Source organism: Coregonus lavaretus (genome assembly GCF_964263955.1).
Source record: "Coregonus lavaretus genome assembly, chromosome: 23".
Classification (NCBI taxonomy): Eukaryota; Metazoa; Chordata; class Actinopteri; order Salmoniformes; family Salmonidae; genus Coregonus; species Coregonus lavaretus.
The window spans coordinates 3,341,858-3,367,929 of record NC_140010.1 but is presented as its reverse complement, the minus strand read 5'-3'; the positions used below and the strand labels follow the sequence as shown (position 1 = coordinate 3,367,929).

General features: G+C 43.3%; 1 protein-coding gene across 1 annotated transcript; it reads right to left on the bottom strand.

Annotated features, from left to right (window-relative positions):
- Positions 1–1,261: 1,261 nt before the first annotated feature.
- On the bottom strand, positions 1,262–23,643 carry LOC311099033 (serine/threonine-protein kinase OSR1-like). The gene is made up of 17 exons (XM_084139633.1): positions 23,416–23,643; positions 21,221–21,333; positions 18,923–19,031; positions 17,874–18,015; positions 16,877–16,932; positions 16,529–16,638; positions 16,170–16,271; positions 15,606–15,739; positions 13,185–13,233; positions 9,393–9,458; positions 8,147–8,269; positions 7,528–7,557; positions 6,850–7,022; positions 6,495–6,547; positions 5,515–5,583; positions 5,300–5,364; positions 1,262–5,182 (listed from the first exon to the last, which is right to left on the bottom strand). The coding sequence occupies exons 1-17, from the start codon at positions 23,483–23,485 to the stop codon at positions 5,108–5,110; spliced, it is 1,539 nt and encodes a 512-aa protein (XP_083995759.1). The 5' UTR covers positions 23,486–23,643; the 3' UTR covers positions 1,262–5,107.
- Positions 23,644–26,072: the final 2,429 nt, after the last annotated feature.

Genomic DNA, 26,072 nt, shown 5'->3' with positions numbered 1-26,072 from the left:
AGAGGAGTATACAATTGAGATTCGCTCATTGTAGCACCCTCAGATGACGTCTGCTAAATTACTAAAAATAAATAAATAAATAAATGACCTGACCTAAACCACAGCCTTGCTGTGAACAAGGTAGAGAGTTGTAGATGTTTTTTTTTTTTTTGTTATATAAGATTTAACCCGAAATATCCCGAAGGAGAAGCCTCCACACGGTTTGAAGTTTGGTTGAACTCCCACGGTTACTACAGCATCATCCACTTTCAGATCGCTTGCATTCTTCAAGACGGTCACATTCCTACAGGGAAATAGATAACACAGATAAGAACACCAACAATGAATTAAAAGCATAATAACATCTTATGTTTTCAAATCTCACCGTGTCATTTAAAAAAAAACATATTTTGTCCTTTTTGTTTGTTTTGACAATTAATTATATATCTATCATTCTGTTTGAGGAACAAGTCGTAAAACTACTGTACTAAGTCTCTTCTCCGGCAGGTTTTTATGACTCATACGGTCAAATTATCCTTTCATCTCCTGACCTGCATAGTCCACCATCTGTAATCTTCTCCTGGCCGAGAACGCCACGCAATCCTTACATTCAATGCTTGAAATATTTTGTTCATGTGAGTTGCGTGCTCCTCCCTTTCATAGTGAAAGCACTTACAAATTCGTAACATATTGTACAAATTGGAATCCGTAACATATCATACAAATTGCAGGAAGTAACATATATACGAAATGGTTGACATTGTAGACAATTGTGGCTTGTCTTGTGAGCACTAGGCTACTTTCAAAACTACTGGCTGAAATTATACAAAACCTCTGTAGCATCACTTTAACTGAAACTATTATCTGGCTATTCTTGCAATGGCCAGTAGATTTTCCTGACCTTGTGACCAGACTCTGAAAACCATTTACAGGCTGTAACTAGGACACAAGAGTTGTTCCCGGTTCAGGTCACATGATCAGGAAAAACAAGTCTAAACGGATTGAGATTATCTGGTACAAAACTCACCCACAGTTTGAAATGTTGGCAATTAATTTGATCCTTTTCAGTGGCGCAACTGGTTTGTATGTTGTCAAGCGGGTGGTCACGTGTTTTTGCGAGCTAAGGGTCACTAGTTCAAGCCAGGGAAGGAAGCGTTACTGGTAGCAGCACAGTGACGCCGGCCACAGTTGTGCCATGACCCAGATTCACATTGTTTTTATTTACCAAACACCTGCATAAAACGGACTATGAACGTATATAAAGAAAACTCTTGGGACTTGGTTCAAATCATGAGATTTTATTTGCCTATTCACCAGTTTTTTGAAATAATAGTTGACCAGAATTATTTTCATGTTTTTGTGTGATGGCTAAAAATGTTAACCGCACATTTACAACATTGATTCTGCAAAGGGCTTTTAATTCATGACATTAAGTTTTGTAATTTAATTCTAAGGTTTCACAAATAACATTCTTCAAATAATCAACACAATTGATTTTGATCACTTGCACGTTTTGTGACGATACACATAACATCGAAAATATATGCATTGGTTTTAAGTAAACCAACTTCCAACAAATAAAAATAACCAAATCATAAAGTTCATTCAGATCCAAGTGAGTGTCATAATAAATACTCATCATTCAAAGAGTTTGCCTTGTGACATATCTACCTGACAACAGTGGCTTTCCAAATGGTATCACAATATAGGAGGGGTGTCTCAAATCTGTTTATTCTCATGCCAATTACATTGTTTTCCATGACAATGAGTGACAGGGATTTGGCATGATGGTACAAAGAGACTGGCACCCAGGCTAACTTTCTTCAACATATTGCTCAGTCTGAAAGCAACATATCACACTAGCGGGAATGGTGTCAGTTGTGTCATTTGCATTTGTTAGCTAGAACTACTTTTACATTTGTATAGGAACATCATTCCAGTTTGTGTGATTTACTACGGGAAAACCAACTCTAAAACTGGACAGGTTTCAGTGATTAGAAGAAAAAACAAACAATGGAAAAACAAAACAAAAAATACAAATTGCATATTAATATCTCCATGAAAACAAAAGCATAGAATGTGAGCCAGATCACAAGCCTTTTGAACTAACTAAAATATGCAGCTATGTTAATATATATATTGATAATAATAAAGGTGCGAACTTAGCAAATCAGATGTGGCATGATTAGCAACAAAACTTGGAATTAGTGATGAATATCTAAACAGAAGGCCAACAGTGGGAAAACTCAATACAAAATAAAAAAAATAAAAAAAACACCTCACTGTAGTTTCATTGTTTTAACCTATAGACTGGATGAGCTGATCAAGTATACCAGTTGTTTTTCTGACGTAATCATATGTACAATAAGAACCTTCTTCCCATTTTGGAAATGTACTCCAGAAAACAGTCAATGCTTTGCTTTGCCTCCTACTCACAGACCTTTGGGAGGGTGTGTGACTGACCGTGCATGTTGTTGCATCCATCATACGTTCCCATTATAATAATGTACGTACCTTTTTTGAAAATACAACACCCCTGCTAAATAGACCGATTTACAACAGTACCTGAACTAGGAAACACACGTCACACATCAACCAACCGTGTTGGGGAGTAGTGAACTACATTTAATTTTTTTTAGTTAAACTAGTAATTGGAATTACATTCTGCAGTAGCTTGGTGGTAGTCGAACAAAATTCAAGTCTAGGTAGTGTTTTCAGTAGTCAGTTACTTTATAGCCATGTAGCGGTGTAGCTAACTACTGGAACTACACACTACTGTTTTACCATGTAGCGGTGTAGCTAACTACTGGAACTACACACTACTGTTTTACCATGTAGCGGTGTAGCTAACTACTGGAACTACACACTACTGTTTTACCATGTAGCGGTGTAGCTAACTACTGGAACTACACACTACTGTTTTACCATGTAGCGGTGTAGCTAACTACTGGAACTACACACTACTGTTTTACCATGTAGCGGTGTAGCTAACTACTGGAACTACACACTACTGTTTTACCATGTAGCGGTGTAGCTAACTACTGGAACTACACACTACTGTTTTACCATGTAGCGGTGTAGCTAACTACTGGAACTACACACTACTGTTTTACCATGTAGCGGTGTAGCTAACTACTGGAACTACACACTACTTGTTTTTTTTTTGCAACGATTTAATAAAAATGTGTGAAGTAGGCAAGGATGTACATTCTTTTTTGGAATCAGACCTGCCTAATTCTCACTATTTTGTGTTTAATAGGCTAAATTATAGTGTTAACATCTGACTCCAGTGAGATCTGTTCCTGCAATTTGTAGTCTGACATTTCAGTTAGATATCATTTTTCACAAAGTAGTTTGGATGTAACTTAAGTTAAGTAAGCTATGTTTTTCTTAAGGGTAGCTTTTAGTGCAGCTTAACTTCTTCTAGCGTGAAGTAATTGGTAGCTTGGTAAACTATATTTTCATAGTAGGTTCCCCAACACTGCCAACCAACCAACATACAACGTAAAGTGGGAGTGACAACAGTCGGTGACTTTCAGGTGAGTGGATGGATTGGAGCACGACAAATTATTTTGTCCATCTACGATGACGAAACAGACAAATGTATAGAGACATACTGATGACAGCTAGCTGGCTAGTGAGATAACAGACAGTGATGACAGCTAGCTAGCTAGCTAGTGAGATAACAGACAGTGATGACAGCTAGCTAGCTAGCTAGTGAGATAACAGACAGTGATGACAGCTAGCTAGCTAGTGAGATAACAGACATAATGATGACAGCTAGCTAGCTAGTGAGATAACGGAGATCCAGTGGCTAGTGTACCGCTGGTGCTGGACATCAGAGACAAAGTTGCATAGTCACTCCCAAGACCATAATGATCAAGGTCTCAGTAAGGTATTGTTTTACCATAATAATCAAGGTCTCAGTAAGGTATTGTTTTACCTTCTTTGTGTATTAACACCGGCTAATGGTCCAGAACGTTTGCAGATAGAAATGTAATGAACAGAGCAGACACCGACTCACTCCTGAACAGACCCCTTTCATATTAGAGCAACGATGTCTGTCTGTCTGTCCTTCTGTCTGGGATAACCTGAACAACTAACACCACAGCTTATGTCAACATAATGATACACCAATGAGCGGTTATAACAGCTGATGTCAACAGTTAAGATAACTTATGACAGCTAATGTCAACTTATGATACACCTATGAGAGCTTATAATCAACAGATACACCTCAGAAAGCTTATGTCAACTTATGTTATGATATACACTAAAAGAGAAATGCGAGTTATTTCTGGTTCATGAAAAACTGGCTAGTTACTGTGTAATAAGGGGTTAACTGTGTGTGACTAGGGGCCCCTATAGTTTAATATCAATAATATTATCAAGGAAACTCAAGTCACTCATTCCCTCTACTTAGATCCATACTGTAATAGATCCGTACTAACTAAGGCCCCCCCTTCCTTTACACTTCCTAATATACCATGTCCGCGTCCCAAATGTCACCCCCATTCCCTACCTAGTAAACTACTTTCGACCAAGGCCCATAGGAAATGCACTATATAGGGGAATAAGGTGTCCATTTGGGACGTGGCATCCTGTATGATTCAGATGAGGATGTCTACCAGTGGAGGCCACTACACACACACACAACACTCATTTGGTTCAGTGGCACGGTTGATAAAAAGGCATTTATGTTGTTGTTGTTACCACTTCCAGAACTGGCAGCAGTTACATTTTTATTATATAACGCTTTGGATTGTACAACACTAACTAAGAAACGGTTTGTTGTTTTATTTTTAAGTCGATGACGACATCGTTGATTGCGACGTCGTCCTCCCTCCCAGATACACGTTGTCGATCGGTCCTGCTATAAACTCTTTCAAAATGTGATTTCCTGTTCTAACTGTTGTTGTTGTTGTTGTTGTTGTTGTTTTTTTTATTGTTGCGCTGGTCCCGTTCTCATAGCCCGTCCATTTTAACTAACACAGCAGGTTTCAGTAAAGAAAAGATCCCTACAGGTTGACAAATGCAGCTCTCGTCTTTGGCAGCGGTGGTGTCTTGGAATTTAGAACTATGCTGCTGTGCAATACTGTTTGTCGTTCTTTGTTGACGGAACGTTGAGTTAACTGATGCTGAGCTGAGCGAAACCCATCAGCTTCACATCGTCAGGGATCTCCGACTCGTCTATGCCAGATGCCTGAGAAGGAAAAAAAGGAGAATTGAGAAATTCCCAGTGCATCTCTCCTCGTAGGCTGTTGAACAGGGCCATAGAGTTGTTTCAATAGGCCAATGGTGGAGTGTTTTGCTAACTTACAAGTTTGAAAGTGACATTTCTATTGTTGAGAGGATCATCAACAATCTTCTGCAAATTGGCAGCAACTGGAAAGAACCCAGAGACGGGAAGCAGGAGTTACTGAGGGGGGTCATTGAGATAATCCTCTAATTTTAGCTCTGGAGTCATTGCTGGTTCATCATTTCAGCCTGAACTCTGTTGGCCTTTGTGTGACTTATCCTAGGTTTCTTACTCACCGACCACTAAATCTTTTCCATCGACCAGTCCTGCTGACACCAACTCCTGAGACACTCCATCAGCGGAGTCTGAGAGAGAGAGAGAGAATGTTTACTAATGAATTGAAGGAGAGAAAGAGAGACAGAAGAGAGGTTGAGCGAGAGACAGGAGAGAGGGAGAGAGAGACACAGGAGAGAGGGAGAGAGAGACACAGGAGAGACGGAGAGAGAGACACAGGAGAGAGGAGAGAGCTAGAGGGTGAGAGACAGGAGGGAGAGCGAGTGGGTGAGAGAGACAGGCAAGAGAGAGAGTAGGTGAGAGAGGAGAGAGAGTGGGTGAGAGAGACAGGCAAGAGAGAGAGTAGGTGAGAGAGGAGAGAGAGTGGGTGAGAGAGACAGGAGAGAGAGAGAGTGGGTGAGAGAGAGACAGGAGAGAGAGAGAGTGGGTGAGAGAGAGAGAGAGTGGGTGAGAGAGAGAGTGGGTGAGAGAGAGAGAGTGGGTGAGAGAGAGAGAGTGGGTGAGAGAGAGAGAGAGACAGGAGAGAGGGTGAGAGAGAGAGTGGGTGAGAGAGAGAGTGGGTGAGAGAGAGAGTGGGTGAGAGACAGGAGAGAGTGGGTGAGAGAGACAGGAGAGAGAGAGAGTGGGTGAGAGAGAGAGAGTGGGTGAGAGAGAGACAGGAGAGAGAGAGTGGGTGAGAGAGAGAGTGGGTGAGAGAGAGACAGGAGAGAGAGAGTGGGTGAGAGAGAGTGGGTGAGAGAGACAGGAGAGAGAGAGTGGGTGAGAGAGAGAGAGAGTGGGTGAGAGAGAGAGAGAGAGAGAGACAGGAGAGAGAGAGTGGGTGAGAGAGAGAGAGACAGAGAGAGAGAGAGAAGTGCGAGAGAGAGACAGAGACAGAGAGGATTGTTGACACAAGCAAACACAAAGATTGCAATAAAGTCAGACTGTTCGCTCCCCTCCTGAGCAGAAAACACCTGGTGATGTTTAAAACACAAACACCTACCTCTTCCAGGCATGAACTCAAACCGGATGTCATTCAGTTCTTTCTTCAAGTTTCTGGGAGAAGAACGTTAGAACTGGTTATTATAAGATTTAGATATGTGAAATAACTGTGTGGCATGGTAGAAAGGCTTGAGAAACACCCACTAGGTCAGTGTTTCTAAAACAATGTGTACCAGGGACAGACAAGCTATGGCCCTTCCTCCTTGGAGGACCACAGATTAAAACTAGCACTTGGGGACCGGACTGAACCACTGTCATATCAGTGAAGCATCTGAGGAACCAGTCAGTAACATACCATGGACCAGCACCGGTCCACGTACCAGGGGTTGAAGACCTCTGCACTAAATGATGCATACCTCAACCTTAACACCAGGCTGATGGGGACTTTGGTGGCGGTGGAGGCAGCAGGGTCCTGCGCTGGGACGTCTCCCTGGATCAGGGTGGCCTCACCTGGCTTGTCCTTGTCCTTGTCCTGTCCTGCCTCTCCTGGACGGAGCAGACTGGGAGAACCATCCTCTGGAGGGAAAATCTGAGGAGGACCAACGAAAGATAAACTCCTACTGTCTCAGGAAGAGATTCATTAACCGTTTAATGCGAATGTGGTTGTGACCATTATGTGGTTGTCTTACCTAGCTACCTTAAGATGAATGCTATGGATAAGAGCATCTGCCAAATGACTTAAAATGTAAGGCCTTTTCACAGTGCATTCTCTTAGCCAATGAGTAAGGAGGCTGTCAGCCCTGGGCTCAGTGCAGTGTGAACGTGGCTATAGATGCTTATAATGTATTATCACCGCACCATAATGCATTATACCTGTATGCCTTAAGTAAAGTGTTACCCCATTAACTACATGTCCATACACATGTTTTGTGGGAAGCAGATGAGAGAGTTAGATCAGGACATTTGGCAATGATTCTTCTAATTCAATTTCATGCAAATTTCACGCACAACTGAAGTCGGCACACTATTGTTTCTGCAATGAACAGATAAAAAGGTTTGAGGTGTTCTGATTTGATACCAACACCAGGGCTTACCTCGATGGATCCATCTTTCACTCTGGGAGACTAGAATGAAATACGACACAAAGATTAACAGACGTCAGAAGAACACGCGATGAAGGTTTTTTTCCTCCCCCAACACAGTAACAGGTTTGATTGAACATCTGATTTATTTATTTAATTTGATTGAGTCCTAGGTGGCTTTGAACCACTAGAGGGCTACAATAAGGTTACAGCTATCACACCTGGGTTCAAATACGAGTTAAAATCATTTTTGAAATACTTTATCTGGGCTTGATTGAGCTTGCCAGGCACAATGACACCAATAGAATAGTCTCGAAATCACAACCCACTCCAGGCAAGGCTAGAGCAAACCCTAAGGACCGGTTTCCCGGACACAGATTAAGTCTAGTCCTAGACAAAAAAAAAAAAAAAAAAAAAAAGCACTTCAGATGAAGAATCTCCATTGACGACGCTTTTTAGCCCAGGACTAGGCTTAATCTGTGTCTGGGAAATCAGCCCTTTAAGTATTTGAAAGGTCTGAGATAGCATTTGAAGCCAGGTGTGCTAGCTAGGTAGTCTAGGGTAGTCTAGGGTAGGGTAGTCTAGGGTAGTCTAGGGTAGGGTAGTCTAGGGTAGTCTAGGGTAGTCTCACCCGTAGAGCCGCAACCGCAGCCTTGCCCTCCTCACTCTCCATGTCCAACTCGTCATCACTCCACTCCCACTCCCCGTCCTCGGTCTTATGGAGACGACCGCTGGAGCCAGGAACACGACGCACCTGCATCAACGCACAAAAGGTCAACACACACTCACAGTAACACACTTATCTTCAGCATGGCATTTTTAGGGAAAAAAAAGGATACACGTGACCATTCCCTCGACCTCGACCACATAAACATATAAAAATGGGCAAAAAACCAAAACAAACCCATTCTGGACTATTCCCCTCCTCCCATACAGGCCTCCCGAGTGGCGCAGCGGTCTAAGGCACTGCATCTCAGTGCTTGAGGCGTCACTACAGACCCCCTGGTTCGATTCCAGGCTGTATCACAACCGTCCGTGATTGGGAGTCCCATAGGGGCGGCGCACAACTGGCCCAGCGTCGTCCGGGTTTGGCCGGTGTAGGCCGTCGTTGTAAATAAGAATTTGTTCTTAACTGACTTGCCTAGTTAAATAAAATAAAAAAAGGGACCTAGACTACTACTGCACACAGTTTGTGATGCGATGTTGACTTTCTGCATGACCGGCCATGTTTCAGGTCCTGTGTGTTAGCTAGTGCTGCTGAAATATTAAAGATGCACTCTACGTTACAGCAGATACTTCCTCCTTCTGACACTACGCAGGCAGGCCTGCCTACCCTGGCACAAGCACTGAGCAGATTGGGCACAGACTGGTTGTCGGGTTAGGCTCAAACACACAGAGACCAATACTTTTTTGATATATTATAGGCTACAAGATATTAGTGGGTTAGTTATAAAAATGGCTAACTCATTTCTTGTAAGCCTCGAGTACTCGGCTGACAAACTGTCTGTCTGGTTAGGATCATACAGTGAGACAAAACACTATATAGATACATTATACATTTAAAAACGTATATACATGCATCTTTTATCTCAATAATATTAGTTTTTAATGGCTATCTAATCCCTTGAAACTAGTATAACTAGTATATTTTCCCCTGTAGTGTTTGATGGTGTACATGGCAACAGAGCCTGATGTTTCATGCTGAATCTATTGTACAAATTCTAATATGCATACCACTTCTTCCACTCTACTGACATAACTGGGGCCTGTTCAGGGGATGCAACATTACGCAACGTTAATATAGAACTGCATAGAGTGGAGCAGATCTGAATGTCGTGTGGACTTCCACTATACACATCCAAGGGTTATTGTCGTACTCGTTTGGATCGGTCTCCTATCGACGGACCCTTCTGGAGCAGCTTCTCTTCCAGGTATTCATTATTCTGCGAGACAGAGACAGACAACATTAAAGCACATGACAAGAAGGTTCGATTTTCCTTTGCAACAGCATGCATATTGTAAATGGTCCTGTACTCTACAGAGCTATATATATATATATATATATATATATACACATACACACACACATATATACACATATATACGTATGTTTGTGTGTGTGTATATATATGTATATATATATATATATATACACATATACACACACATATATACATACATATATATATACACATACACACATATATACACACACACATATACATACACATTATATATACATATACACACACACACACACATATATATATATACAGTGGGGAGAACAAGTATTTGATACACTGCCGATTTTGCAGGTTTTCCTACTTACAAAGCATGTAGAGGTCTGTAATTTTTATCATAGGTACACTTCAACTGTGAGAGACGGAATCTAAAACAAAAATCCAGAAAATCACATTGTATGATTTTTAAGTAATTAATTTGCATTTTATTGCATGACATAAGTATTTGATCACCTACCAACCAGTAAGAATTCCGGCTCTCACAGACCTGTTAGTTTTTCTTTAAGAAGCCCTCCTGTTCTCCACTCATTACCTGTATTAACTGCACCTGTTTGAACTCGTTAACTGTATAAAAGACACCTGTCCACACATTCAATCAAACAGACTCCAACCTCTCCACAATGGCCAAGACCAGAGAGCTGTGTAAGGACATCAGGGATAAAATTGTAGACCTGCACAAGGCTGGGATGGGCTAAAGGACAATAGACAAGCAGCTTGGTGAGAAGGCAACAACTGTTGGCGCAATTATTAGAAAATGGAAGAAGTTCAAGACGACGGTCAATCACCCTCGGTCTGGGGCTCCATGCAAGATCTCACCTCGTGGGGCATCAATGATCATGAGGAAGGTGAGGGATCAGCCCAGAACTACACGGCAGGACCTGGTCAATGACCTGAAGAGAGCTGGGACCACAGTCTCAAAGAAAACCATTGGTAACACACTACGCCGTCATGGATTAAAATTCTGCAGCGCACACAAGGTCCCCCTGCTCAAGCCAGCGCATGTCCAGGCCCGTCTGAAGTTTGCCAATGACCATCTGGATGATCCAGAGGAGGAATGGGAGAAGGTCATGTGGTCTGATGAGACAAAAATAGAGCTTTTTGGTCTAAACTCCACTCGCCGTGTTTGGAGGAAGAAGAAGGATGAGTACAACCCCAAGAACACCATCCCAACCGTGAAGCCTGGAGGTGGAAACATCATTCTTTGGGGATGCTTTTCTGCAAAGGGGACAGGACGACTGCACCGTATTGAGGGGAGGATGGATGGGGCCATGTATCGCGAGATCTTGACCAACAACCTCCTTCCCTCAGTAAGAGCATTGAAGATGGGACGTGGCTGGGTCTTCCAGCATGACAACGATCCGAAACACACAGCCAGGGCAACTAAGGAGTGGCTCCGTAAGAAGCATCTCAAGGTCCTGGAGTGGCCTAGCCAGTCTCCAGACCTGAACCCAATAGAAAATCTTTGGAGGGAGCTGAAAATCCGTATTGCCCAGCGACAGGCCCGAAACCTGAAGGATCTGGAGAAGGTCTGTATGGAGGAGTGGGCCAAAATCCCTGCTGCAGTGTGTGCAAACCTGGTCAAGACCTACAGGAAACGTATGATCTCTGTAATTACAAACAAAGGTTTCTGTACCAAATATTAAGTTCTGATTTTCTAATGTATCAAATACTTATGTCATGCAATAAAATGCAAATTAATTACTTAAAAATCATACAATGTGATTTTCTGAATTTTTGTTTTAGATTCCGTCTCTCACAGTTGAAGTGTACCTATGATAAAAAATTACAGACCTCTACATGCTTTGTAAGTAGGAAAACCTGGAAAATCGGCAGTGTATCAAATACTTGTTCTCCCCACTGTGTGTGTGTGTGTGTGTGTGTGTGTGTGTGTGTGTGTGTGTGTGTGTGTGTGTGTGTATATATATATATATATATATATATATATATATATATATATATATATATATATATATATATATATATATACACATACATACAGTGGGGGAAAAAAGTATTTAGTCAGCCACCAATTGTGCAAGTTCTCCCACTTAAAAAGATGAGAGGCCTGTAATTTTCATCATAGGTACACGTCAACTATGACAGACAAATTGAGGAAAAAAAATACAGAAAATCACATTGTAGAATGTTTTATGAATTTATTTGCAAATTATGGTGGAAAATAAGTATTTGGTCACCTACAAACAAGCAAGATTTCTGGCTCTCACAGACCTGTAACTTCTTCTTTAAGAGGCTCCTCTGTCCTCCACTCGTTACCTGTATTAATGGCACCTGTTTGAACTTGTTATCAGTATAAAAGACACCTGTCCACAACCTCAAATAGTCACACTCCAAACTCCACTATGGCCAAGACCAAAGAGCTGTCAAAGGACACCAGAAACAAAATTGTAGACCTGCACCAGGCTGGGAAGACTGAATCTGCAATAAGTAAGCAGCTTGGTTTGAAGAAATCAACTGTGGGAGCAATTATTAGGAAATGGAAGACATACAAGACCACTGATAATCTCCATCGATCTGGGGCTCCACGCAAGATCTCACCCCGTGGGGTCAAAATGATCACAAGAACAGTGAGCAAAAATCCCAGAACCTCACGGGGGGACCTAGTGAATGACCTGCAGAGAGCTGGGACCAAAGTAACAAAGCCTACCATCAGTAACACACTACGCCGCCAGGGACTCAAATCCTGCAGTGCCAGACGTGTCCCCCTGCTTAAGCCAGTACATGTCCAGGCCCGTCTGAAGTTTGCTAGAGTGCATTTGGATGATCCAGAAGAGGATTGGGAGAATGTCATATGGTCAGATGAAACCAAAATAGAACTTTTTGGTAAAAACTCAACTCGTCGTGTTTGGAGGACAAAGAATGCTGAGTTGCATCCAAAGAACACCATACCTACTGTGAGGCATGGGGGTGGAAACATCATGCTTTGGGGCTGTTTTTCTGCAAAGGGACCAGGACGACTGATCCGTGTAAAGGAAAGAATGAATGAGGCCATGTATCGTGAGATTTTGAGTGAAAACCTCCTTCCATCAGCAAGGGCATTGAAGATGAAACGTGGCTGGGTCTTTCAGCATGACAATGGTCCCAAACACACCGCCCGGGCAACGAAGGAGTGGCTTCGTAAGAAGCATTTCAAGGTCCTGGAGTGGCCTAGCCAGTCTCCAGATCTCAACCCCATAGAAAATCTTTGGAGGGAGTTGAAAGTCCGTGTTGCCCAGCGACAGCCCCAAAACATCACTGCTCTAGAGGAGATCTGCATGGAGGAATGGGCCAAAATACCAGCAACAGTGTGTGAAAACCTTGTGAAGACTTACAGAAAAAAATTTGACCTGTGTCATTGCCAACAAAGGGTATATAACAAAGTATTGAGAAACTTTTGTTATTGACCAAATACTTATTTTCCACCATCATTTGCAAATAAATTCATTAAAAATCCTACAATGTGATTTTCTGGAGAAAATAGTTGACGTGTACCTATGATGAAAATTACAGGCCTCTCATCTTTTTAAGTGGGAGAACTTGGACAATTGGTGGCTGACTAAATACTTTTCCCCCCCACTGTATATACATACATACATACATACATACATACATACACACACACACACACACACACACACACATGGGCTTTACCTTTGCTTTCGTGAAGAATTTGTGTTTTAGCAGCTCAGCAGCAGTTGGTCTGAAAGACAACGACACAACATGCTTTACCACTACAGGACATTAGAACACATCACGGCAGGAAATCAGACTAGGAAAGAGAATCCACTCAACTAGAAAATGGGACTGAGAACGGTCGAGACCCAGAATAAGATGACAGTTTATTATTTACCCAATCTTCTTTTTGGTAGAAAATTATATATATAAAAAAATATATAATAATGTAAATGTAATGGTGCACCACACAAAGGACAACGCTAACTTGGAGAAATGGTGTCAAGGTGGAATTAGTTTACTAATACTAGGAGCCACCAACCCTGTTGTAACATATCTGATTAGTAGAATCACATTTGGTTAGATTAGGGTTGAAGCAAAAGCCTAAATGGGGAAAGCTCTCCAGGAATAACCCCTGTACTACACCCCTCCCACTTCAATTACAGTCAGTGGTCCTTTGTGACTGAGTTGGTTAGACCGTAGGACGGTGCCAGGTTTCCTCCAGACATGACGCTTGGCATACAGGCCAAAGAGTTCAATCTTGTTTGTCATGATCTGAGAGTCCTTTAGGTGCCTTTTGGCAAACTCCAAGCGGGCTGTCATGTGCCTTTTACTGAGGAATGGCTTCCATCTGGCCACTCTACCATAAAAGGCCTGATTGGTGGAGTGCTGGAGAGATGGTTGTCCTTCTGGAAGGTTCTCCCATCTCCACAGAGGAACTCTGGAGCTCTGTCAGAGTGAGCATCGGGTTCTTGGTCACCTCCCTGACCAAGGCCCTTCTCCCCCGATTGCCCAGTTTGGCCGGGCGGCCAGCTCTAGGAAGAGTCTTGGTGGTTCCAAACTTCTTCCATTTAAGAATGATGGAGGCCACTGTGTTCTTGGGGACCTTCAATGCATCAGACATTTTTGGGTACCCTTCCCCAGATCTGTGCCTCGACACAATCCTGCCTCTGAGCTCTACGGACAATTCCTTCGACCTCATGGCTTGGTTTTTGCTCTGACATGCACTGTCAACTGTTGGACCTTAAATAGACAGGTGTGTGCCTTTCCAAATCATGTCCAATCAATTGAATTTACCACAGGTGGACTCCAATCAAGTTGTAGAAACATCTCAAGGATGATCAATGGAAACAGGATGCACCTGAGCGCAATTTCGAGTCTCATAGCAAAGAATACTTATGTAAATAAGGTTTGCAAACATTTCTAAAAACCTGTTTTCTCTTTGTCATTATGGGGAATTGTGTAGATTGATGAGGAAAAACATTTAATCCATTGTAGAATAAAGTTGCAACGTAACAAAATGTAGAAAAAGAGAAGGGGTCTGAATACTTTCCGAATGCACTGTATCAAAGATCAAGTGGCTATGGCAGGCTACAAATCTTTTTATTCAGCTGAAACAAGCCCACAAATTTACTTCAGGAAATGTACCTTTTCTAGTTTAGTCATATTTATATCTGAGCTACCTTTAGAAGTGTTTACTTCGCGGGCTGACTAGCATCTATTGAGTTGAATGTCCCATACTTAAGACGCCTAAATCAACTGGAAGCGGCACAGGTCCTAATCCAGGCACTTGTCATCTCCCGTCTGGATTACTGCAACTGGGTAAGAGCGTCTGCTAAATGACTTAAATGTAAATGTACTGTACAAAACAAGTTGAAGCCACATAATCCAAAAGAAAGGCGACGTCTAACATTTTTTCCTAAAATTACTCTTCACAATTCACAAGTTATTATTTTGATTCACATGATTTGATTCATCGCAATTGAACCGAATCCCAACAAATACAATGTCGAAGTGAATAGTTTGTTTCGTCCCCCCCAAAAAAAAAAAAAAAAAAAGATTCATATGAATCGTTCACAAAGGTTAATCAACTTTGTATGGGCTTATTCCCGAGTGTCAGTGGAAAGTTTTTTGGGACATGACGAAAACATGATTACATGCTAATAACAGCTCAACAGTTAACTAGAGGGTAGAAGATATGTTTTGAATTGGCTTCCTAGTCAGTCTGCTCTATCATAGTTTATAGGATAGGCCTACCTGCTGTAATGGCCTACTGTCTGTCTCTCCTTGGGAAACGGCCCACTCGTCTCGCATACATGCAGGTGAAGTGTCATTCCAATCCTAGCTGATGTGTTGATTTTTATTTTATTTATAAAATGTAAAAACTATTCCTAAATAAATTACATTAACAGAAATTATGGAATTAATTTCGGTGACTTTTCCAAAACTTTTCAGATTTGATTATTTTCCAAAACTTTTCCAGGCATGGAAAACACCATTTAAAAATTCCATGACTTTTCCAGGATTTTCATGACTGTACGAGCCCTGCGTACTGCAAGTAACTTTGGATTAAAAACGTCTGTTAAAATGGGATAAAATATGAGCGTTTGGGATAGTCACCTTTTCTCAGGCTCCTTCTGCAGACATAGAGAGATCATTTTCCTGAAGGACTTCCCGTACTTCTTCACCATCTCCTTGTCCTGGATGCCGGTCTCCAAGCAGGGAGGGTCATTCTGTAGGGTTAGCATCAGCACCTACAGATACACACACACACACACACACACACACAACATCAGGTTACTACCAGGTCATTACACACACACACACACACACACACACAACATCAGGTTACTACCAGGTCATTACACACACACACACACACACACACACACACACACACACACACACACAACATCAGGTTACTACCAGGTCATTACACACACACACACACACACACACACACACATCAGGTTACTACCAGGTCATTACACACACACACACACACAACATCAGGTTACTACCAGGTCATTACACACACACACACACACAACATGTTAGACACCATCGGCTGACAATTGAATTTAATTCCTATTTATTTGGCCAGGATAGTCTCCTTTGCAACTGCTTTTCAGGAAGTCAAAGATCACACCCCTTCCATCTCTCCAAGTAAAAAGTAGAAATGACCTTCATGGGTGGATATTTGTGGTATGGAGCAGCGCCTGTAGCCAGCTCAATGGCTGTGATCCCAAAACTCCAGATATCTGCTTTGTAGTCATAACCTCGGACCTGAGGAGACATAAAGGATAATGGTAAGATATTTTTGGAGAGAGAGAAACAAAGAGAGAGAGAGACAAAGACAAAGAGAGCGAGAGAGAGAGAGAGCGAGAGCGAGAGCGAGAGCGAGAGACACAGAGAGAGAGAGAGAGAGAGACACAGAGAGAGAGAGAGAGAGAGAGAGAGAGAGAGAGAGAGAGAGAGAGAGAGAGAGCGAGAGAGAGACAAAGAGACAAAGAGAGAGACAAAGAGAGAGAATAGCCCCCCACCTGCTCCATGACCTCTGGGGCCATCCAACATGGCGTCCCAACAAACGTCTTCCTGACCTTAGTCCTGGTCATGTCTCCTCCCGCCGCTAAGAAGGCACTCACACCAAAGTCTGGGACAGACAGACACGAGGGGTGAAGAGTGGTGAGTGAGAGAGAAAGATCAGACAGACGGATATAACCAATGGACTTGTTCCAGAGGAATGAATGCCATAAAGCAGCGTTTCCCAAACTCGATCCTCGGGACCCCAAGGGGTGCACGTTTTTGGCATTCATTCATTCATTAATTCATTCGACAGCATAAAATCGATTAGAAGTGGGGAGTTAAGGTCTTGGGACATGTGACCATACCTGCGATTTGCACGGAGCCATCGTCACCAAGAAGAATATTTCCAGCCTTTAGATCCCTGTGAAACAGCAGAAGCCAGACGAACCAGTATTTATCAGGAGTCACCTGTAAATGAAACTAAACTACACGTAAATGCCGGGGAATGATAAGCAGTAGCCTCGTCTATATCAAGGTTTCTATAGTAGAGACCTAGTTACTACACAGACATGTTGGTCATACTACTAAAGAGGAGTCATTATCCAGTCTGTGTGTGGCCTGTTTTAGCTGTAAACCGTCAGCTCTTTTTATTAGCTCACGATAAGTGCCATCCAGTTTAGTGCACACTGTCTCGACGACCCAAGCCCTTTTACTTATCAGGACTTAACTATTGTGAATCTGAGCCAAACATGCTGGTTCAGCGCATACTACTAAAAGAGGAGTCAATATTCTGTGTGTCTGTGGCCTGTTTTTAGATGTGCGATACTGTAGTGTTTCATATGTAGTGTTACCTGGGGAGAGAAGCTGTTACATAAAACAAACCTCTTTAACAATGCATAAAGCCCTCTATGAAATATTGATAAATATGGGACAATGTGAAAGCTCACGAACCCGAAGAATGTGACTTTACCGAATGTGGCTTTGCCACTTCAAATTGGAGCTAGTAGTTTGGTTCATAAATGAATGAATGAAATAATGAATGATGGAGTTAACAATAAAACAGGGAAGTGCGCCAATTTCTTTGACTGGCTGTTGAATCTGACAACATCCTCAATGTACAAAGGGGAAAAAAAAGGTAAAAATCAACGCTAAATATTTCTAGTTGAATTTCAGTTGAAAACAAGGATGTGTCCTGACCTGTGGATCTGTCCGTTCTAAATATTTCTAGTTGAAAACAAGGATGTGTCCTGACCTGTGGATCTGTCCGTTCTAAATATTTCTAGTTGAAAACAAGGATGTGTCCTGACCTGTGGATCTGTCCGTTCTAAATATTTCTAGTTGAAAACAAGGATGTGCCCTGACCTGTGGATCTGTCCGTTCCTATGCAGATACTCTAGTCCTTCTAGGACCTCTTTGAGGATGGTGGCTATGGACGACTCATCCAGCACCCCAGACTTATGCTCCCCACGAGATATGATGTGTTTAATGATGTCCAGTACTGAGCCTGAGAGAGAGACAGAGAGAGACAGAGAGAGAGAGAGAGAGAGACAGAGAGAGCGAGAGAGCGAGAGAGAGAGAGAGAGAGAGAGAGAGAGACAGAGAGAGAGAGAGAGAGACAGAGAGAGAGGAGGGGGAGATAGAGAGTGAGTAACAAAAGGACCAGGTTACTATTGGTTAGCTGCAGACTAGGTTACTATTGGTTAGCTGAAGTATGCCTTGAATGGTTTAAGACGGCACTCTATACTCGCTCTTCCAAAGGGGAAGTGACATTGTTTTTGTTTGTTGCAGCGATAGAGCGGTGTTTGAACTAGGGCTCTGATCTTTATTACTGCTGTGTTTTTACCTTGGCTTGTAATGAAACGTGTGTGATAGCTGAGAACCCTAATCCCTCTATCTCTAGACAGCGTTACTGCATGCCAGGAGGATGGACAGTACCGTAGCAGGCGGAGAGCCAAGGCCACAGCTGGAGAGAAGCTGCTGCTCAGGGCCCTGCTTCATCCAGAAAGGGGGCCTATAGTGTCTGGTAGTCAGGCAGCTGGGATGGAGATGAACCAAGCTAACCATCCTCCTAGAGAGCTACTAGGTGTGCAGGGTTTTGCTTCAGCCCTGCTATAACAGCTGGAGGGCAGGAACAGGGGTGGACAACCACCTCCTGGAGAGCTACCGGGTCATGCAGGGTTTTGCTCCAGCCCTGCTCTCTGATTTGTTGAATCAGGTGATTACAGTAGGGCTGGAGCAAAACCAACAACCCACCCGTTATAGTATTGTTAAGCAGGCCGCAGTGTTTCCCCTAGCAATGTTTATGCAATGTTTATACAAAGGTGGGCCACCACCAACTAAAGAGCTACATAAGTGGTATTTATCCTCCTCTGCTTCCCTGCCTGGTTACAGTCCCTAAAGCAATACTTTACCACCACTGAGGAGCCGCATCACCAGCCACAGCTCGTCCTTCACTACAAAAGACGTGTAGTAGGACACAATGTTGGGGTGGTGGCACTGGGACATGGCCTGGATCTCTTTCTGCAAGGAGACGGGGGGAGAGAGAGAAAACAGAACGAATGAGCTTCCAATGGCTCAGCACATCGTACAGTAAAGCGTTTTGAGTCTAGACAGCAGATCTGACAGAATTGTACAGGTCTCGACTCTCCAACAATGCAGTAATGTATTTCCATTTCGACAGGCTAGGGGGGGGGGGGGGGGGGGACTCTCTCCCTATTGCTTATACTTATCCAATCCTAGTCAGATCCACACAAGAGTTTAGGGGTTGATTTGATGATTGGGTATCAGTGTCTAGAGGAAGGCTAAATCTCCACAGCTGTTCTGCTTCCTCTGCTTGTTCTCAACCCGACTGAGCACATGACAGAGCAGAGCAGGCCCCCCAATAGGGAAGAATGAGCGAGGAGTGACCTGGGTTATGTCACTACCGTAGCAATAGAATTACTAGGACACACACATTCAAGTCAATGTGCCACGATGGCTGCAGTCCAAATCACTGTGGCTTTTTTTCCCCCGTTCTAGTAATTCTATTTCTATGTCGCTACCGGCCGTGTCTCCAAGAGAGGCTTGATTGAGTTGCCAAGACAGGGCCTACTGAATGTTATGCAATAAGGGCTGAAAACACTGTGTTGGTATCTGTCTAGCTGCTGGCCTGAGCTTGTCTGATTTACACTGACAGCCTGTGTGTACGTGGTTGTGTGTGTGTACGTGGTTGTGTGTGTGTGTACATGGTTGTGTGTGTGTGTACGTGGTTGTGTGTGTGTGTGTACGTGGTTGTGTGTGTGTGTGTACGTGGTTGTGTGTGTACGTGGTTGTGTGTGTGTGTGTACGTGGTTGTGTGTGTGTGTGTACGTGGTTGTGTGTGTGTGTACGTGGTTGTGTGTGTGTGTACGTGGTTGTGTGTGTGTGTACGTGGTTGTGTGTGTGTGTACGTGGTTGTGTGTGTGTGTACGTGGTTGTGTGTGTGTACATGGTTGTGTGTGTGTACGTGGTTGTGTGTGTGTGTACGTGGTTGTGTGTGTGTGTACGTGGTTGTGTGTGTTTACGTGGTTGTGTGTGTACATGGTTGTGTGTGTGTGTACATGGTTGTGTGTGTGTGTACGTGGTTGTGTGTGTGTGTACGTGGTTGTGTGTGTGTGTACGTGGTTGTGTGTGTGTGTACGTGGTTGTGTGTGTGTGTACGTGGTTGTGTGTGTGTGTACGTGGTTGTGTGTGTGTGTACGTGGTTGTGTGTGTGTGTACGTGGTTGTGTGTGTGTGTACGTGGTTGTGTGTGTGTGTACGTGGTTGTGTGTGTGTGTACGTGGTTGTGTGTGTGTGTACGTGGTTGTGTGTGTGTGTACGTGGTTGTGTGTGTGTGTACGTGGTTGTGTGTGTACGTGGTTGTGTGTGTGTACGTGGTTGTGTGTGTGTGTGTACGTGGTTGTGTGTGTGTGTGTACGTGGTTGTGTGTGTGTGTGTACGTGGTTGTGTGTGTGTGTGTACGTGGTTGTGTGTGTGTGTACGTGGTTGTGTGTGTGTGTACGTGGTTGTGTGTGTGTGTACGTGGTTGTGTGTGTGTGTACGTGGTTGTGTGTGTGTGTACGTGGTTGTGTGTGTGTGTACGTGGTTGTGTGTGTGTGTACGTGGTTGTGTGTGTGTGTACGTGGTTGTGTGTGTGTGTACGTGGTTGTGTGTGTGTGTGTACGTGGTTGTGTGTGTGTGTACGTGGTTGTGTGTGTGTGTACGTGGTTGTGTGTGTGTGTGTACGTGGTTGTGTGTGTGTGTACGTGGTTGTGTGTGTGTGTACGTGGTTGTGTGTGTGTGTACGTGGTTGTGTGTGTGTGTACGTGGTTGTGTGTGTGTACGTGGTTGTGTGTGTGTGTGTACGTGGTTGTGTGTGTGTGTGTACGTGGTTGTGTGTGTGTGTACGTGGTTGTGTGTGTGTGTGTACGTGGTTGTGTGTGTGTGTACGTGGTTGTGTGTGTACGTGGTTTTGTGTGTGTGTACGTGGTTGTGTGTGTGTGTACGTGGTTGTGTGTGTGTGTACGTGGTTGTGTGTGTGTTCCTGCTGCTGTACTCTCATCGTTCCCAGCTCCGCCTTTACAGCTAAGCTTTACCAGAGGCCATAATTGGCTTTATGTCAAATGATTAGCTAGTATTGATTAGACAGTATTGATTGCTATACTGTCAACTCCTGAAATAAATTGTGCTCTGAACATGTGGGTGGGTTACCAGGAGCTCGTCCATGCTGGTCTGACACTTCTCCAGGTTAATGCGTTTAATGGCCACCCTCTCCTTCCTGGGCTCACAGTAGGCCGCCTGCACCACGGCCGTGGCACCACTCCCTGAAGAGGAAACCAAGGGGGAACAATTACAATGTAACACAAATCCAAAGGGAAGCCAGTGGCACCACACCCTGAAGAGGAAACGAAGGGGGAACAATTACAATGTAACACACATCCAAACACACCAAGACAGTCGTGAAGAGGGCACGAAAAAGCCTATTCCCCCTCAGGAGACCGAAAAGATTTGGCATGGGTCCTCAGATCCTCAAAAAGTTATAAAGCGGCACCATCGAGAGCATCCTGACTGGTTGCATCACTGCCTGGTATAGCAACTGCTCGGCCTCCGCCCACAAGGCGCTACAGAGGGTAGTGCGTACAGCCCAGTACATCACTGGGGCCAAGCTTCCTGCCATCCAGGACCTCTATACTAGGCGGTGTCAGAGGAAGGCCCTAAATATGGTCAAAGACAGCCACCCTAGTAATAGACTGTTCTCTCTGCTACCGCACGGCAAGTGGTACCGGAGCGCCAAGTCTAGGTCCAAAAGGCTTTTTAACAGCTTCTACCCCCAAGCCATAAGACTCCTGAACAGCTAATCAAATGGCTACCTGGACCATTTGCATTGTCGTCGCCCCCACCCCCTCTTTAACGCTGCTGCTACTCTCTGTTTATTATCTATGCATAGTCATTTTAACTCTACCTACATGTACATATTACCTCAACTAACCTGTGCCACTGCACATTGACTCTGTACCGGTACCCCCTGTATATAGCTTCGCTACTGTTATTTTACTGCTGCTCTTTCATCATTTTTTATTCATCTATTTTTTACTTAAGACATATTTTTCTTAGAACTGCATTGTTGGTTAAGGGCTTGTAAGTAAGCATTTCACTGTAAGGTCTGCACCTGTTGTAGTCGGCACATGTGACAAATACAATTTGATTTGATCCAAAGGGAAGCAAATGGCACCACACCCTGAAGAGGAAACGAAGGGGGAAGATTTACAATGTAACACACATCCAAAGGGAAGCCAGTGGCACCACTCCCTGAAGAGGAAACGAAGGGGGAAGAATTACAATGTAACACACATCCAAAGGGAAGCCAGTGGCACCACTCCCTGGAACAACCCAAGAGGAAGACAAAATAAGATGGCACATCAGTACGAATGGGCCAATTGAATCTCAACAAGGAAACAGTCGGTGGCTGTATTTGATTCACGTTTGATTAAAAAGCATTAATTTCAGCAAACAAGGAAAGGCATGCAACAACAGAGGGCAAACATAGGTACACCGTAAGGGTTTAAGAATGTAAATTTTTGAAGTATGCGAGGCAATGACCTGAAGGAGTCGAAGGTTCATTTAAAAAAACTCTAGTATGCAGATAACTCTTGGAGGAGTTGAGGTACTTGGCAAGATACCAGACAACTACAACAAGGAACTACTATTTTCCTGTATTTACTACAAAGGAATATCCTTTGTTGGAAGGATCTTTGACATATCTTTGCCATTTGTATCAAAAGTGATTAGCTAGTGAGATACATTTGGCCTTTAAGACACTTTATCTGTATCAAGTCTGAGGTCTCAAACTTCAACTAACTATATCACGCATATAGCTAGCTACATGTCTTATGCATTGTACAGAAAGAATAACAAACATAACCCGGTCAATATCACAAAAAGAAAAGCCTGACTAATACCAACTCCTTGCTACCACAAGGTATGAGTGACTCACTAAGCCCCATCATGCCTTCTCTTTCAGCGAAGTAAGGCACCACCCACCTCCATACTTCACCCTTAAGCAACTATGCTGCCCGATTTAGCTAGCTAGCTAGCTACTGTAGCTAACGTTAGCTACTAGGCTAGTTATTCAAGTTAGCATCTGGAAAATAGCTAACGTTAGCTAACTAGATAGCTAATTAGCTAGCTATCAACCTATGAACGACAACTGAGAAACATATGCTTGGCCTAGCTAGCTATTTCTAACGTAACTTCAATAGCTTAGTTAGCTGTCAAAAGTAAGGTTGGTTAGCTGTAGCTAGGTTTAACGTTAGCTAACCAGCTATAAGTTAGTGAACTAACGTTAGCTAGCTAGCTGTCTTGCGAGAAACCTAGCTAAGAGGTTAGCATGCTAGCGACATACTCACCAATCACCTCGTTGAGTACATAGTCGTCCTTGTTGATAGACCAAGTTTGAGCACTCGAGTCCTCTGCCATGGCTTCGTTGGAGGTTAACAATGTTATAAGGAATGTGGTGGGTCGGTTTTCTTGAAATGTAACGCGATAATTACTCCATTCGGCTCGTGATGTTAGCTACCTCGCCCTGCCAGTTTCTGCTGCTACTACTGTCAACACAACTTTGACAATTGCGAGGCGCCTCACGTCCTTTGCGTAGCCAACATTGGAATGAAAAAGCCGCCATCTTGAGTGTGGCACTAAAACGATACAGAAATACACTACGTAAAAAGAAGGAACAGCACGTCTTAAAATCAGTTCAATGTAATTGAAGAATCCATATCAGTGGCGGTCAGTGAAGTTCATGATGAGGTTGGACATATAATTTTTTTCATGAGCATGGCCTTATTTATATTACAGCATGTTGGATGACTGTCATTCATTTCCCATTCACCTAATTCAATGTAACATCGATAGGTTTAGGCTACTACATGATACTCGACATTTCCCTATACCCATCATGAGGTTGCTACAACCTAGCCTATGAATGAAAGTTTGCAACGTAGGTGCACACAGGTCGAGAGAAAAATGTGAGATGACAGACAGTGACACATTCAATACCACCTTGCACACTATTGCCTGCATCTAGCTTATCTAGGGTGTAATCATTAGTCCAACAGTTGCAAACGAGAGTTTATACTGGACAAATTCAGGTATTTTTCTCTCTGTTTCGTTTGCTTCCGTTTAAGAAACGTTTTCAACAGAATCGGCAGAATGAATACACCCCTGATCACGCATAAACATAGTTCACTTTCATAGCAGCCACGTTGTATTCATTCTAGCCTCTATGCACTCTCCTCCTCTCACATTTTCCCTTGGTTTGTGGACTTCAATGAATAACACATCAGCTGTATGTGACCAGGCGAAAAAACTTTTCCAAGCCAAACCATGTCATAACCGCTACACACAGCCTACATCGTTGTCCCCATATTAGCTAAAGTAAAGTCCTAGTCAACATAGCTAATATAACTAATGCATAGTAAACCCTCTACAATCATGCAGTAACATTACAGTGTATAGTCAGTAAGCAGTTAGACCAGTGGGCCCAGGTGGCAATAAATTAATAAAACCAAAAGCTTACCTTGACTTGGAAGAGTTCCAGTGTTGTGTTGGATAGTCATAGCCAGCTAGCTAACATAGCATCCCTCTGTTTGAGCCTGGTGTTTGAGTAACTAAACTAGCCAGCTGCATATGCTAGCTAAGTAACTGAAACTGAAAAAAATATGATGAAATCTCTCTCTCTCTCTTGCTTCTCCTTCATTTTTGAATCCATTAATTTGTTGAAAACTGTTCAACTATTGTCTTTCTCTCTCTTTGAGTCAACTACTCACCACATTTTATGCACTGTAGTGCTAGCTAGCTGTAGTTTATGCTTTCAGTACTAGATTCTCTAAGCCTTTGATTGGGTGGACATGTCAGTTCATGCTGCAAGAGCTCTGATAGGTTGGAGGACGTCCTCCGGAAGTTGTCATAATTACTGTGTAAGTCTATGAAAGCGGGTTAGAACCAAGATCCTCCTAGGTTTTGTATTGAAGTCAATGTACCAAGAGGGGGACGGAAGCTAGCTGTCCTCCAGCTACACCATGGTGATACCCTACAGAGTGCTGTTGAGGCCAATGTAGACCTTCATTGCAAAACAGTGTGTTTTAATCAATTATTTGGTGATGTAAATATATTTAGGATAGTTTTTCAATGTTTTACAATTTTTGTTTTTATGAAATTCACTGAGGAGGATGGTCCTCCCCTTCCCCCTCTGAGGAGCCTCCACTGATCCATATAATCTAACCACTGCTGGGGAAACTGGAACACACTAAACAAACAATAAAACGAGGAGTTTTATATCCAAAACGGAGATGTATGGATAAACCACTTCTACAATCTTTTTGGCTCTATAACAAAGAACAAACAGCAAAAACATATACATGATCAATTACAAATCTTAGAATCAGCTATTAAAGACTACCAGAACCCACTGGATTCTCCAATGACCAATTCTCCAGTCACCGGCTTCATCAATAAGTGCATTGACGACAACGTCCCCACAGTGACATTACGTACATATCCCAACCAGAAGCAATGGATTACAGGCAACATCCGCACTGAGCTAAAGGCTAGAGCTGCCGCTTTCAAGGAGCGGGACACAAATCCGGACACTTATAAAAAATCCCGCTATGCCCTCAGACGAACCATCAAACAGGCAAAGTGTCAATACAGGACTAAGATTGAATCCTACTACACCGGCTCTGATGCTTGTCGGATGTGGCAGGGATTGCAAACTATTACGGACTACAAAGTGAAACCCAGCCGGGAGCTGCCCAGTAATGCGAGCCTACCAGACGAGATAAATGCCTTTTATGCTCCCTTCGAGGCAAGCAACACTGAAGCATGCATGAGAGCACCAGCTGTTAGGCCTGATCACCGACAACGAAGAGACAGCCTATAGGGAGGAGGTCAGAGACCTGGCAGTGTGGTGCCAGGACAACAACCTCTCCCTCAATGTGAGCAAGACAAAGGAGATGATCGTGGACTATAGGAAAAGGAGGGCCGAACAGGCCCCCATTAACATCCA

What these genes read in the sequence shown, in the direction of transcription:
- LOC311099033 (XM_084139633.1), bottom strand. Translation starts at nt 23,485, where the DNA reads ATGGCAGAGGACTCGAGTGCTCAAACTTGGTCTATCAACAAGGACGAC. An exon ending in TAGGAGACCGATCCAAACGA is followed by an intron (nt 8,270 to 9,392) that starts GTACGACAATAA and finishes GCGTTGATGCAG; the next exon opens with GTGCGTCGTGTTCCTGGCTC. An exon ending in TGAGTTCATGCCTGGAAGAG is followed by an intron (nt 5,584 to 6,494) that starts GTAGGTGTTTGT and finishes TCTCTCTCTCAG; the next exon opens with ACTCCGCTGATGGAGTGTCT.